We start from the raw sequence: 14,409 nt of genomic DNA on the forward strand, positions 1-14,409 counted from the left end.
TTTCCAAGTTTTTACTCACATGAGCAGTACCTTGTCACACCCAACTTCACTATTTAAGCCAATGTTTTCCACATATAGCTGGTGTGCAAACAGGTTCTTTCATCACATTTTTCTGTCTTAGTGTCACTTTGACATAGAATATACTCTTCAAACAGATTCTAATATCCATGCTTACTATTTTCATCTTAAATGCCACCAAATCCCTGGGGAATCTGCTATCAGTCTGTAAAAACTGGTGTAGAGGGGACATTCCTGTTGCCACCAGCAAGCTGCTGGCTATTTCAGAGATGGTCACAATTTTATTAATGCATGAATATTTACCTAGATATTATCTATTTCAAATGTGACATTAATACCTTAGTGAGGTAGTTTACTTTCCATAGAAACATTATTATTTACATATTAGTTACAATGGAAATCAGTGATTGCCTAGAGGGATTTTTGTCTATGAGCAAAAATTGGAACCAATCGCACTCACACAGTGAAGGATAACGTGCAATTATGTGATGCCTAGCAATAGTACCTTAAAATAACTATAACACTCCAGGAATTGAGTTCAAGACAGCCTTAGCATCTAAGCCGGTTGAAGGGATAGGACATTTGGGAGTTGAGTTGAAAAAAATCACCCTTCCTTTTAGCCATACTTATCAGCAATACGCAGCAACTATGACTTGAACATGGTGGGTGGACACTTAGTAGTGGAAAGGAACCAAGAGGGTATAAGTATCTCCTTGAGAGTGGTGGCCAGTATGTCTTGTGGGACTGATCCAGGCTGAATCATGGGCAGCGGGTGAGCTGTTAAGGATCTTAAGGACAGGGAAGCTTGCTGTGGCGTGTGCTCTCCTGCTCTGCTCTGTGACTCCCATCTCTACGTGCACTGTCTCCTACACTGTAAAACTCAGACCTCTGCCTTTGCCTGGTGTCACCTCCCTATCAACTTCTTGACTATCCACCTTTGCAGCCAGGCAAACAACATACATATACTCCTGGGAAAACAAAATTACTCTTCAAAATATTATAAAATACAAAAACTATGCTTAATATGATACTTACAAGATTTTCCATATCTGTGCGAGCCAACATGTACGTTCTAATATTGCTGTTCTGATGGAGCAATGTATACAAAAGAAGAGTAGCTTGGTCGGATGTCTGCTGTTCACACAGGGCCATGTACAGACTGTTGAAGTTAATCTGGAAAGCATGTGGGATTGAAGAGGGGAAAGGACTGCTATCTGGAACACAGAAAACACAAAATCTTAAAAATATTAGATTTTCTAGACTGTGACTGATATAAATAATAAAACTACTGTTAATGTATACAATTCAATTCCAATTAATTTTATATAAGTTGCTACATTTCAGGCTCAAAATTGCAATTAGTGTTCTAAATTTTACTTTAAAAAGAACTAAACTAAAACATGACTACAATTGATAGTATATTTGAAATTTGCTGAGACTAGAATTGAAATTTTCTCACACACAAACACAAAATCCCCCACAAAAAGAAACACAAAAACCCAACCCAATCCAACCCAAACTAGGACAATTTATTTCTTGGTACTATCTAAGCCACAGCTTTCCAATGATTATAAATATACGAGCAAATACCATGCAACAGAGTGGCTTTTTTTAAGCCAAGTATTAAAAAAAAAAAAACCTAAACTAAGTCATGTAGTTTCACTCCATTACTATTTTTGCATTAATACAGCTGAATTAAATTGTCAATAAAATATAAACTTAAATAAGTACAGCTATGGAGGTAGATTAAAAAAAAAAAACAAAAAACTCTAACACATATAATTTAACCATGACATTGAAAAGCTTTGTTATTAATTCCAAAACTAAACAGCCATTAGTCCTAAATAAAAATATCCAGAGACAAACAGGAAATCCTCTTGTAAAATAAAAATTAAAAAGAAACAGCAAAACAACTGCCGTGAAGTTCAGTCAGTTCAGTTCAGTCACTTGGTTGTGTCCGACTCTTTGCGACCCATGAACCGCAGCACGCCAGGCCTCCCTGTCCATCACCAACTGCCAGAGTCCACCCAAACCCATGTCCATCGAGTCGATGATGCCATCCAACCATCTCATCCTCTGTCGTCCCTTTCTCCTCCTGCCATCAATCTTTCCCAGCATCAGGGTCTTTTCAAATGAGTCAGCTCTTTGCATCAGGTGGCCAAAGTACTGGGGTTTCAGCTTTAACATCAGTCCTTCCAGTGAACACCCAGGACTGATCCCCTTTAGGATGGACTGGTTGGATCTCCTTGCAGTCCAAGGGACTCTCAACAGTCTTCTCCAACACCACAGTTCAAAAGCATCAATTCTGCGGCGCTCAGCTTTCTTCACCGTCCAACTCTCACATCCATACATGACCACTGGAAAAACCATAGCCTTGACTAGATGGACCTCTGTTGACAAAGTAACGTCTCTGCTTTTTAATATGCTGTCTAGGTTGGTCAAAACTTTCCTTCCAAGGAGTAAGCGTCTTTTAATTTCATAGCTGCAATCACCATCTGCAGTGATTTTGGAGCCCCAAAAAATAAAGTCAGCCACTGTTTCCACTGTTTCCCCATCTATTTGCCATGAAGTGATGGGACCAGATGCCATGATCTTAGTTTTCTGAATGTTGAGCTTTAAGCCAACTGTTTCACTCTCTTTCACTTTCATCAAGAGGCTCTTTAGTTCTTCTTCACTTTCTGCCATAAGGGTGGTGTCATCCTCATATCTGAGATTATTGATATTTCTCCCAGCAATCTTGATTCCAGCTTGTGCTTCCTCCAGCCCAGCGTTTCTCATGATGTACTCTGCATATAAGTTAAATATAAGCAGGGTGACAATATACAGCCTTGACGTACTCCTTTTCCTATTTGGAACCAGTCTGTTGTTCCATGTCCAGTTCTAACTGTTGCTTCCTGACCTGCATACAGGTTTCTCAAGAGGCAGGTCAGGTGATCTGGTATGCCCATCTCTTGAAGAATTTTCCACAATTTATTGTGATCCACACAGTCAAAGGCTTTGGCATAGTCAATGAAGCAGAAACTGATGTTTTTCTGGAACTCTCTTGCTTTTTCGATGGTCCAGCGGATACTGGCAATTTGATCTCTGGTTCCTCTGCCTTTTCTAAAACCAGCTTGAACATCTGGAAGTTCTGGGTTCACGTATTGTTGAAGCCTGGCTTGGAGAATTTTTGAGCATTACTTTGCTAGCGTGTGAGATGAGTGCAATTGTGCAGTAGTTTGAGCATTCTTTGGCATTGCCTTTCTTTGGGATTGGAACGAAAACTGACCTTTTCCAGTCCTGTGGCCACTGCTGAGTTTTCCAAATTTGCTGGCATATTGAGTGTAGCACTTTCACAGCGTCATCTTTCAGGATTTGAAGTAGCTCAACCGGAATTCCATCACCTCCACTAGCTTTGTTTGTAGCGATGCTTCCTAAGGCCCACTTGACTTCACATTCCAGGATGTCTGGCTCTAGGTGAGTGATCACACCATCGTGATTATCTGAGTCATGAAGATCTTTTTTGCCTCGAAGTTAACTTTTTTCAAATGAATTATCAGGGTTAAAGTATTCATCTATGTAATTAATCCATTTATGAAGAAAATGGCTAGGATAATACATAATTTAAATGACAAAAATATTAAAATCAGTTTGCTCAACATTGTGTTCTATAATAGAACATACCAAATCTAAGACAACTACTGGAAAACTTAGAAAACATTTTTTAAAGGAAAACTTAAAACTAATTGACTACAACTATTAAGAAACTTTTTTTAAGTAGAATTATTGAAGCGATGAAAAGCACAAATTACAACCCACACAGGAAAAATTCTTGATATTCCAAAACTGACATAGCCCCTTTCCTACAGTTTACTGAATTTGCTTAAAAACTGAAGCAAGCAAGGTTAGGAAGTTAAAAAGGAGGTAAAGTTAGGTTAACTGACTTAAGAGAAAATTATAGTTTCATCAGATAAAACTCTAGCACAAGACAGCACAAAGAACAATATTTTAACATGTTTTGACAAGTAAGCACAAAGAACTTTTTTTTTAAGACACAGAACCACTAGCAAAAGAAAACAAAATTAAAAAAAAAAAACAACCAAAGCAACACTGTTCTAACATTTCCAGAAGCCATGCTCTTATGGAAAAGAAACGTGTAGCAACAAAGTCTTTGATAGCACAGCCCTATGCTTCTCAGATTTTCCTTTCTTAACTTTACATTTGTGAGAAAAATGTACCTAAAAAATATCTTTAACTTTATTACAAAATGCCCTCACTTTTCCTTCCACATTCAGAACACAGGTTATTTTTTTCAATTCTAATCCTTGTTTAGTATGTACTCTGTATTTTTGACACATATAAAAGTAACTGTTTTGTAAGACTGATCTATATTTTTGCAAAGGATGGAAAAAGGAAGGGCTGAATATATTGAGGATGCAAATTTTACAGAAGACACAGTGTAGGAAGGTCCTGGACATAGTACTCCTCCTTACAATGGAAGTAAAATAACAACTTCACCAGCCTGACTACAAATGAAATACATATGTTGTGTGTCTGTTACTAGCTAGTAAGTACTATGAACCAGCCATTATACTGACAGCTTTATTCATATTATCCCTTACTTAACCCATATGACAACCATGTCATTACTCTGATCAGTTTTACAAAATAGAGGCTTACAGAGATTAAGCAACTTGTTAAAAATTTTATTTATTTATTTTAATTGGAAGATAATTATTTTACAATATTGTGATGGTCTCCGCCATACATCAACTTTTCCAAGAATATTCCTGAGTAAACACAGATCAGCTTCTGTTGTTTCCACCACATTATACTGTTTCTTACAAAAGTAGCAATAATTTAGTGAGTCTGTCCTATGATAAATGCTAACTTAATTCTTATAAAACATTATGAGCCAGAGATTATAATCCCTGCTTTATTAATAAGCAATCTAATACTTAAAATAAAACCTGGGATACGACTCCTTTAGGGTCAATCTAACCCTAAAGCCAATGTTCTGAATCACTATATCACAGTCTCTCCAAAGATGACTCTCCCAAGGAGGTTCAACCCTGAACAGTATCCTTTGGCCAGAGCAGCAAAATAACAGCAGGAGGTACCATATACTAAACACCTGCTATGCTGCAAAGTCTGAGCTAATTATTTTAAAACCTTACCTTGTGTGGTACTTACACAAATCCAATTAGGTGAAACTATCTTCATTTTACTGAAAAAGCCATTGAGGCTTACTGAGATAAGGCCTGATATTGGCCTGATAATGAGATAAGGCCTGATAAGGTTTATTGTGAAAGGCTTGATAGCTCTGAAATAACAGGAGTGTGACATGAACTCAGATCACCTTGACTCTAAAACTTCCTTTTTTAGCCCTAAAGTCACACTGTCACTAAGAAGAGTATAGACATGAGAAAACAAAATACTATTTGATACATGGATTTTCATTTCTTTTTTTTTTTTGTCCAGTTTCCCCTACTTTTTATTGAGGTTACATTGGTTTATAACATAATGTAAATTTTTTTGGTTGTGTTGCATAGCATATGGGTCTTAGTTTCCCAACCAGGGATCAAACCTGCACCCTCTGCATTGGAAGTGCAGTCTTAACCACTGAACAGCCAGTGAGTTCAGTGAAGTGTGAGTTTTCATTACTTACCTATTTAACTTGTTAGAGACTCGTGTGTGTGTGTGTGTGTGTGCACACTCAGTCGTGTCCAACTCTTTGCAACCCTAAGGACTGTAGCCCACCAGGGCCCTTGTTCATGAGATTTTTCAAGCTAGAATACTGGAGTGAGTTACTATTTCCTACTTCACAGGATCTTTCCAACTCAGAGATCGAACATGCAACTTTTGCATCTCCTGCATTGGCAGGTGGATTCTTTACCACTGTGCCACCTAGGAAGCCCTAGAGACACATATCCCCCTGCAAATAATAATGCCAGAATTGACAAAGGCACAAAAACTGGCACATTCATCCACTGTCTGTAAGAAACATTCTAGCACAGCTCTGGAAAAGAACAAAGCAAAGAACACCAGAAGCCTTGAAAGTGTTCCCATCCAATAACTGCACTTCTAACCCATCTTAATTACACTAGTGTTGGATGTATTTTGAAAACCTAGCTACCATATTAATCTTGCTTTTGGAGTGTAACCTTTTGACAAGTGATTACTGTTTCAACATGGGAAGTATTTGCGCATGCTCTACTTCAGGGTTTGGTAAATTACAGCCCACAGACAGTCCACCACCTGCTTTGGAAATAAAGTTTTACTGGCACCCAGCCTTGCTCATTTGCTTATGTATTACCTGTGCTGCTTTTTTGTGCTTCCCTAGTAGCTCAGCTGGTAAAGAATCCACCTGCAGTGCAGGAGACCCTGGTTTAATTCCTGGGTCAGGAAGATCTGCTGGAGAAGAGATAGGCTAATCACTCCAGTACTCTTGGGCTTCCCTGGTGGCTCAGCTGGTAAAGAATCCACCTCCAATGCAGAAGACCTGGGTTCGGTCCCTGGGTTGGGAAGATCCCCTGGAGAAGGGAAAGGCTACCCACTCCAGTATTCTGGCCTAGAGAATTCCAGGGACTCTTTAGTCCATGGGGTTGCAAAGAATTGGACACAACTGAGCGACTTTCACTTTCTTTCTGTACTGTTTTTATACTTCAAGGGCAGTTAAGTGGGTGTGTGTGTGGGTGTGTGTTTGTGTGTGTGACAGGGACCCCTGCAAAGCCATCTTCCCCTTTGCAGGAAAAGTTTGCTAAGCTCTGTTATTATTTTTAGTTCTATAAAACTCTAACTGGAACACAGACTTTAAATAAAAAATTTCAAACAACATTATCATTTCCTTAGGTTAATTCCTTCACCTAATAGGTCGGACTATGTGCTAAGTCACTTCAGTCATGTCCAACTCTTTGCAACCCTATGAAGCCCGCCAGGCTCCTCTGTCCATGGGATTCTCCAGGCAAGAATACTGGAGTGGGTTACCATGGCCTCCTCCAGAGGATCTTACCGACCCAGGGATTGAACCCGCTTCTCCTGCATCTATTGCATTGCAGGCAGATTCTTTACCACTAGTGTCACCAGGGAAGCCCCAATAGGTAGGACAGGTGGATCCAAATTAAGCCCATGCTGGCTTGGTTATCTTGGAAAGAAATGTAAATATAAATAGATACAAAGAACTACAGTTTTCATCTGAAATTTACTTGACCTTCCTGAGAATACGGACATAAAATTTAAGTTTTTCTCATCTTAAATCAACATGAAAATACACAAATTGACAGTCATCCCCACAGGTGAAAAACAGTAAACAATTTGAGGTAAGCAATACCATCTTTCCTCATTAGAAAAGAATATTCAGAGTAAAAAAAAATACCACAAACCTTGTGTGTTCTTAAAAGACATGATGGCCTGTCTGTAGGGGTTTGGTGCATCTGCAGCGTCTGTCAGGTTGGCCAGCACCAGCAGAAGCAGAAGACTCTGGTTGGCCAGAGGGGAAGAAAGTTCTGGGGCAGCGGCCATTTTGCTGCCCACACCGCCCAGTGTGAAGACAGTCCAGAGTCCAGCTTGAGAAGAAAACACACAACTGAAATGTGCTGGGACTAGCAAGAGGAATCTATTTCTGTACACTATTGTATACTTTCTCATATTCTAAAGTTTTAAATAATACTCTTTTTTGGTTATGAAAGTAAAACAGGTCCATCATTTGGAAATTCTCATATTGCCCATGGACATAAGACTTCTAAAGACTATCAGTTCCTGTTCCCATAATTCCACTTCCACCTTCCAAAGATAATCACAGGATATTATTAAGTTTCTTACATACCTTTCTCAATTTTTCTTTATATATCAAAATACATACACAATTATAAGAAAATTTCATGTACAACTTTATACCAATATTTTTGAAAACCTAAGCAAAATATGTATATCTAGGAAAATACAAAATGCCAAAATTGGCAAAGAAGGCAAAAGTCTGAATGGATAAATAACTTTAGAAGAGTGTAAACCAGAGTCAAAGAGCCAATGTTGAAAAGCAAACCAAGTCCAAATTTTTATTTTACAAGTAAGTCTACCAAACCCTCAACGTTTTATATATATATATATTATATATTATAATATTTCTCATATTATATATGCAGTGCCAAACTATAGAACAAGAATCATAGCTATACACTCATTTGACAAGGCCAGAAAAATCTCCTTGATACTTAAACTGGATTAAAAAATGCATTTAATCACATTAAAAAAAAAAAACTTAGGAATAAACCTAACCTAAACAAGAGGTAAAAGACTTATTTGTTGGAGGTTCCTCAGAAAACTAAAAATAGAATTACCGTATGATTAAGCAATCCCACTCCTGTGCATATATCCAGTTGTTGTTTTTGTTTAGTCGCTAAGTCACATCCAACTTTTTGCGACCCCATGGACTGCAGCACGCCAGGCTCCTCTATCCATGGGATTTTGCAGGCAAGAATACTGGAGTGGGTTACCATTTCCTTCTCCTGGGAATCTTCCCAACCCAGGGAGCAAACCTGCATCTCCTGCATTGGCAGGCAGATTCTTTACCTCTGAGGCTCCAGGGAAAGATATGGGCATCCCTATGTTCACAGTGGCACTATTCATAATAGCCAAGACATGGAAATAACTTAAATGTCCATCCACAGATAAACGGATAAAGAGGATGTGGTACATAGATAAAATGGAATACTATTCACTCATAAACAAGAATGAAATAATGCTATCTGAAACAACATGGATGCAACTAGATATTATCATACTAAGTGAAATAAGTCAGAAAGAAAAAGACTATCACTTATATGTGGAATCTAAAATATGACACAAATGAGTCTATCTATGAAACAGAAACAGAGTTACAGACATAGAGAAGAACCTGGTGGTTGCCAAGGGGGCATGGGTGAGGGAAGAATGGAGTGGGAGGTTGGGGTTAGTAGATATAAGCTTTTACATATAGAAAGGATAAACAACAAGGTCCTACTGTATAGCACAGAGAACCATATTCAACATTCCATGATAAACCATATGGAAAAAAATATTTTTAAAAAATAATGTGTGTATATATATATATATATACACACACACACACAATTAAAAACAAACTAAAAAAATAAGTGACCACTACACACAAACTTAAATTTATTCAAAACAATGTTCACAACATAGTTGGGAAATTTGAGGCATTTAATAAGAGAAGCAAAATTATATAAGAAAGTACAACCAGTAGCCAAGTATTATTTGCTTTGGAACTGATTTGCTGTTTATCTTGACATTTTTAAAAATTTCCAGTCACTTCCTTCCACTCAGAGTATGCTCCATAACTGCCTACCCCTATATCCACCACTGTGTGTTCCAGGATTGCAAGCAAAGAAAAACACAACTAGAAAGTTCAATCGGCAATAAAAATAATCACAAAATGCTCTCCAAGGTAAAATATAAGTGATTTTTTGGGGGGATTCTCTTCACAGCTGCACATCTTCATCACTAGGAGAAATAAGAGTCGACTAGCCCTGGACAAATTCAACAAACAAAATTCTCATTCTCTTTTAACAGAAATTCAAGTCTCCTTTTTTTTTTTTTTACCCTCTTCAAGTTTTTCCAAGAGGGCTGCAAAGCTGCTTATAATGTCAGACAAATGAACATTTTATTGAGAAGCTCTCCCACCCCACCCCCACCCAACACACAGCCCTCTTTCCTTACTCTGGTAAATATCACTGCTATGTGGCTTTTCCTTCCTTATAGGGAAAAGCGAGGCACCCTGCCATTGCCTACATTGTAGTTTAAACTGGCCCATAATATTGGACTAAAATTCTTCCAAAAGTTCGTTTCTTTTTGCTGATCCAAGCCTCTGATCTCTGACCCAAGAATCTTAGTGGAATTGCATTTTCCTGCTGGCAAAAAAAGGTTTCTCTCCACCAGAAAAATAAGGGAAAGTTACAGTATATTTCCTTCTGTTCTAAAAACCAAATTAAGAATGATCTCCAAAGTTCTTTAATTGTATCCCTCAGGTCTACAAATAAATGCTTAAAATAAAATTCATCTAACTAAGAGTACTGAAATTAACTAAAAGAAAAAAACTGAGTGTTGATGATTCAACCTTTTAAGAGTAGTGACTTAAGATTATTTATCCTTAAGAATAAAAATGTGAGAAAAATATAAAGTGTGACAAACTGAAACATCAGTAAATAATAATCAAAGAAAAAACAACTCATTTTAAGAAATTTTGAACTCAAACTATTAAGACAATTGAATTAAGGTAAATTACTACTTTTTTCACATTACTAAACATGCCACTTGCCACACTACAACTGATTTCTTATATCTAAAATCTATATTATAAAACACTAATTATTCAAGCAAAACTATACTAAAAACACATGATAACATACTATACTGTCTTCCATAGCTATAGAAATCTGATAAAAGGGTCATATTCATATATTTTGAGTTGTAATCCTGTAACAAAACAGATATCATGAAGAAATTAAGGAGAAAGCAAGTCAGATAAATACTTATGAAAATTCTGCTAGAGACATTTCAATCAACACAGAAAAAAGGGTAATTGGTCAATAAATAGGCAGCAAGTATCTAATTAGGGTTAGGCCCTATGCCAGGTATAAAAAATACAAACAAGAAAAAAATCATACTTTGTCTCTAAGGAGTTTAGAGAAAGAGGAAGCAAATATTCATATCAATTTTAATTGCCATAATGATCCAACAAATATACCTAACTCTTAAGGTATCTATCCTTTTCCTCTGTAAGTGTAGTGAAATAAGGGAAGACAGTTTTGCCAATGAAATCACTGAACATGCATTCCAGGGCAGACATTATGGCAGAGCAACTACCTGATCCCAATATCATGCTCTCTTTCCTTTTATTAATAAAATGCCCTGCCGTTTAGCTGGGCAGAACTACATTTCCCAATCTTCCTTACAGAAAACTATGGCCACATAACTAAATTGCAGCCAACAGGATGTGAGTAGGAACAGCACATACAAGTTTTAGATTATATCCTTAAAAAGAACTTATTTTCTCTTCCAATCCTCACGCTTCACATGCGCAAGAACCCAGGTAGAGGGGTGGGCAGGCAGATTCAGCTTTGTGCATGAGGATGCGACCAAGGGAATGGCAAAACAAGAGAAGGAACCTTGTTCTCTGGATGGCCTCAGGAAGCAAACCTGCCTATACCTCTAGACTAGCTTCGATTTTTACGTGAGAGAAATGTAAATCTTCTATTTTTTTTTTAAGCCCCTGGTATCTGATCTCTATTAAAAGCCAAACCAGTATCCTAACACAATTAAGTGTTGTTGTTGTTGTTTAGTGCTGTCAAGTCCAATTCATTGCAATTCTATGAACTCCAGCACCCTAGGCTTCCCTGCTGCTGCTAAGTCGCTTCAGTCGTGTCCGACTCTGTGCGACCCCATAGACGGCAGCCCACCAGGCTCCCCAGTCCCTGGGATTCTCTAGGAAAGAACACTGGAGTGGGTTGCCATTTCCTTCTCCAATGCATGAAAGTGAAGTTGCTCAGTCGTGTCCGATTCTCTGCGACCTCATGGACTGCAGTCTACCAGGCTCCTCTGTCCATGGGATTTCCCAGGCAAGAGTACTGGAGTGGGGTGCCATTGCAGGCTTCCCTGTCCATCACCATATCCCAAAGTTTGCTCAAACTCATGTCCATTGAATTGGTGATGCCATCCAACAATCTCATCCTTTGTTGCCCCCTTCTCCTCTTGCCCTCAATCATACCCAGCATCAAGGTCTTTTCCAATCAGTCAGCTCTTCGCATCAAGTGGCCAAAGTATTGGAGCTACAGCTTCAGTCCTTCCAATAGATATTCAGGGTCAATTTCCTTTAGGATTGACTGGTTTAATCTCCTTCCAGTCCAAGGAACTCCCAAGAGTCTTCTCCAACACCACGGTTCAAAAGCATCAATTCTTCAGTACTCAGCTTTCTTTACAGTCCAACTTTCACATCCATACATGACTACCTGAAAAACCATAGCTTGGACTACACAGACCTTTGTCAGCAAAATGATATGTCTGCTTTTTAATATGCTATCTAGGTTTATCATATCTTTCCTTCCAAGGAGCAAGCATCCTTTAATTTGGGGGCTGCAGTCACCATACACAGTGATTTTGGAGCCCAAAAAAATAAAATCTGTCACTGTTTCCACGTTTCCCCCATCAAGTCTAGCCATAAAGTGATGGGAACAGATGCCATGATCTTAGATTTGTGAATGTTGAATTTTAAGCGACACTTTTCACGTTCCTCTTTCATTCTCATCAAAAGGCTAAGGTCCTCTTAGTTTTCTACCTTTAGAGTGGTGTCATCTGCATATCTGAAGTTGTTCATAATTTCTCCTGGCAATCATGATCCCAGCTTGTGATTCACCCAGCCGGGCATTTCAAATGATGTAATCTGCATATAAGTTAAATAAGCTGGGTGACAATATACAGCCTTGACATATTCCTTTCCCAATTTTGAAGCATTCTGTCGTTCCATGTCCGGTTCTAACTGCTGCTTCTGGTCCTGTGTACAAGTTTCTCAGGAGACAGGTAAGGTAGTCTGGTAACCCCATCTTTTTAAGAATTTTCCACAGTTCGTTGTGATCCACACAGTCAAAGGCTTTAGGGTAGTGAATGAAGCAGAAGTAGATTTTTTCTGGAATTCCCTTGCTTTCTCTATTATCTAATGGATGTTGGCAATTTGATCTTTGGTTCCTCTCCTTTTCTAAATCCAGCTTGTACGTCTGGAAATTCTCAGTGCATGTACTGATAAAGCCTAGCTTGAAAGATTTTGAGCATTATCTTGCTAGCATGTGCAATGAGTGCAATTGTGTGGTAGTTTGAACAATCTTTGGCATTGCCCTTCTTTGGGCCTGGAATGAAAACTGACCTTTTCCAGTCCTGTGGTCACTGCTGAGTTTTCTGAATTTACTAACATATTGAGTGTAGCATTTTAACAGCATCAACTTTTAGGATTTTTAAATAGCTCAGCTGGAATTCTATCACCTCCCCTAGCTTTACTGGTAGTAATACTTCCTAAGGACTACTTGACTTCACACTCCAAGATGTCTGGCTCTAGGTGAGTGACCACACCACCGTGGTTATCTGGGTCATTAAAACCTTTTTTGTATAGTTCTTTTGTATATTCTAGCCACCTCTTCTTAATGTCTTCTGCTTCTATTAGGTCCTTGCCATTTCTGTCCTTTATTGTGCCCATCTTTGCATGAAACGTTTCCTTGTATCTCTAATTTTCTTGAAGAGATCTCTAGTCTTTCCCATTCTATTGTTTTCCTCTATTTCTTTGCATTGTTCACTTAAGAAAGCTTTCTTATCTCTCCTTGCTATCCTCTGGAACTCTGCATTCAGTTGGGTCTATCTTTTCCTTTCTCCTTTGCCTTTTGCTTCTCTTCTTTTCTCAGCTATCTGTAAGGCCTCCTCAAACAATCATTTTGCCTTTCCTTTTTGCATTTCTTTTTCTTGGATATCGTTCTGGTCACCACCTCCTATACAATGTTATGAACCTCTGTCCATAGTTCTTCAGGCACTCTGTCTATCAGATCTAATCCCTGGAATCTATTTATCACCTCCACTGTATAATCATAAGGGATTTGCTTTATGTCATACCTGAGTAGACCAGGGGTTTTCCCTACTTTCTTCTGTTTAAGCCTGAATTTTGCAATAAGCAGCTCATTATGTGCTATAAAGTTCCAAAACACTACTGCTTAGTGATCTTCTTAAAAAACAAAAAACAGTTTTTTAAAATTCTTTCCCCATCAATCTCCTTAAAGCTTTTGAGATAATTATAGATGCATATGCTCTCATTAAAAAAAAAAAAGTACCCTTTCAACCAATTTCCTTTAATGGTAACATCTCATAAATTTATAGTATAATATCACAATCAGGATCTGACACTGACACCATCAAAATACAGAATAACTGCATCACCAGTGAGAAACACTTGCATGTGAAAAAATATCTGATGATCAAGTAACTTCGTTGAAGTTAATTTCTTTTAAGGGTCACATACCAGATGCAGAGGAAACATACTGTCACTAAGTATGTACTTATCACCTGGGCACTTACATACACTCGTTTCACCATTTAGTAAGGTACTGGTATGGATTAGTCAAAGTGCAAGAAACTAGATCAGACACTAATGAACCCAAAGACAATGAGGCCCTATCCATGAAGTTTATAGTCAAAAGAAGAAACAAATATAGAAAAGACAAGCAAATACTGTCATGAGTTTACAGGGAGACAAAGGATGACCCTGGAAGAAAAAATATTTCAGAAGTCAATGAACAGAACTGACTCTGGTGTATAGACTTTTTTCAAGTTTACAATTAACCAAAGAAGGCATTCTACTTTCTTTCATTTTATAAATTTTTT

General features: G+C 38.0%; 1 protein-coding gene across 18 annotated transcripts in view; it reads right to left on the minus strand.

Annotated features, from left to right (window-relative positions):
* Positions 1 to 14,409, minus strand: part of DYM (dymeclin) — a 384,258-nt gene that overhangs the window by 246,747 nt on the left and 123,102 nt on the right. For 13 of the 18 annotated variants that reach the window (XR_014074652.1, XM_081561989.1, XM_081561982.1 and 10 more), the window contains 2 exons: positions 7,380 to 7,562; positions 1,054 to 1,232 (listed from right to left, as the gene is read on the minus strand). Coding sequence is in view for 17 of the 18 variants with exons in the window: in XM_081561989.1 (XP_081418115.1) it covers positions 1,054 to 1,232; positions 7,380 to 7,562 (362 nt within the window). In the remaining variant the exon portion in view is untranslated. The remainder of the gene's footprint in view (positions 1 to 1,053; positions 1,233 to 7,379; positions 7,563 to 14,409) is intronic. The other 5 variants (XM_081561983.1, XM_081561985.1, XM_081561988.1 and 2 more) reach the window with 1 other exon arrangement.

The sequence above is a fragment of the Giraffa tippelskirchi genome, chromosome 14 (genome assembly GCF_054371585.1).
Source record: "Giraffa tippelskirchi isolate mGirTip1 chromosome 14, T2T-mGirTip1v1.2.pri, whole genome shotgun sequence".
NCBI classification, from domain to species: domain Eukaryota; kingdom Metazoa; phylum Chordata; class Mammalia; order Artiodactyla; family Giraffidae; genus Giraffa; species Giraffa tippelskirchi.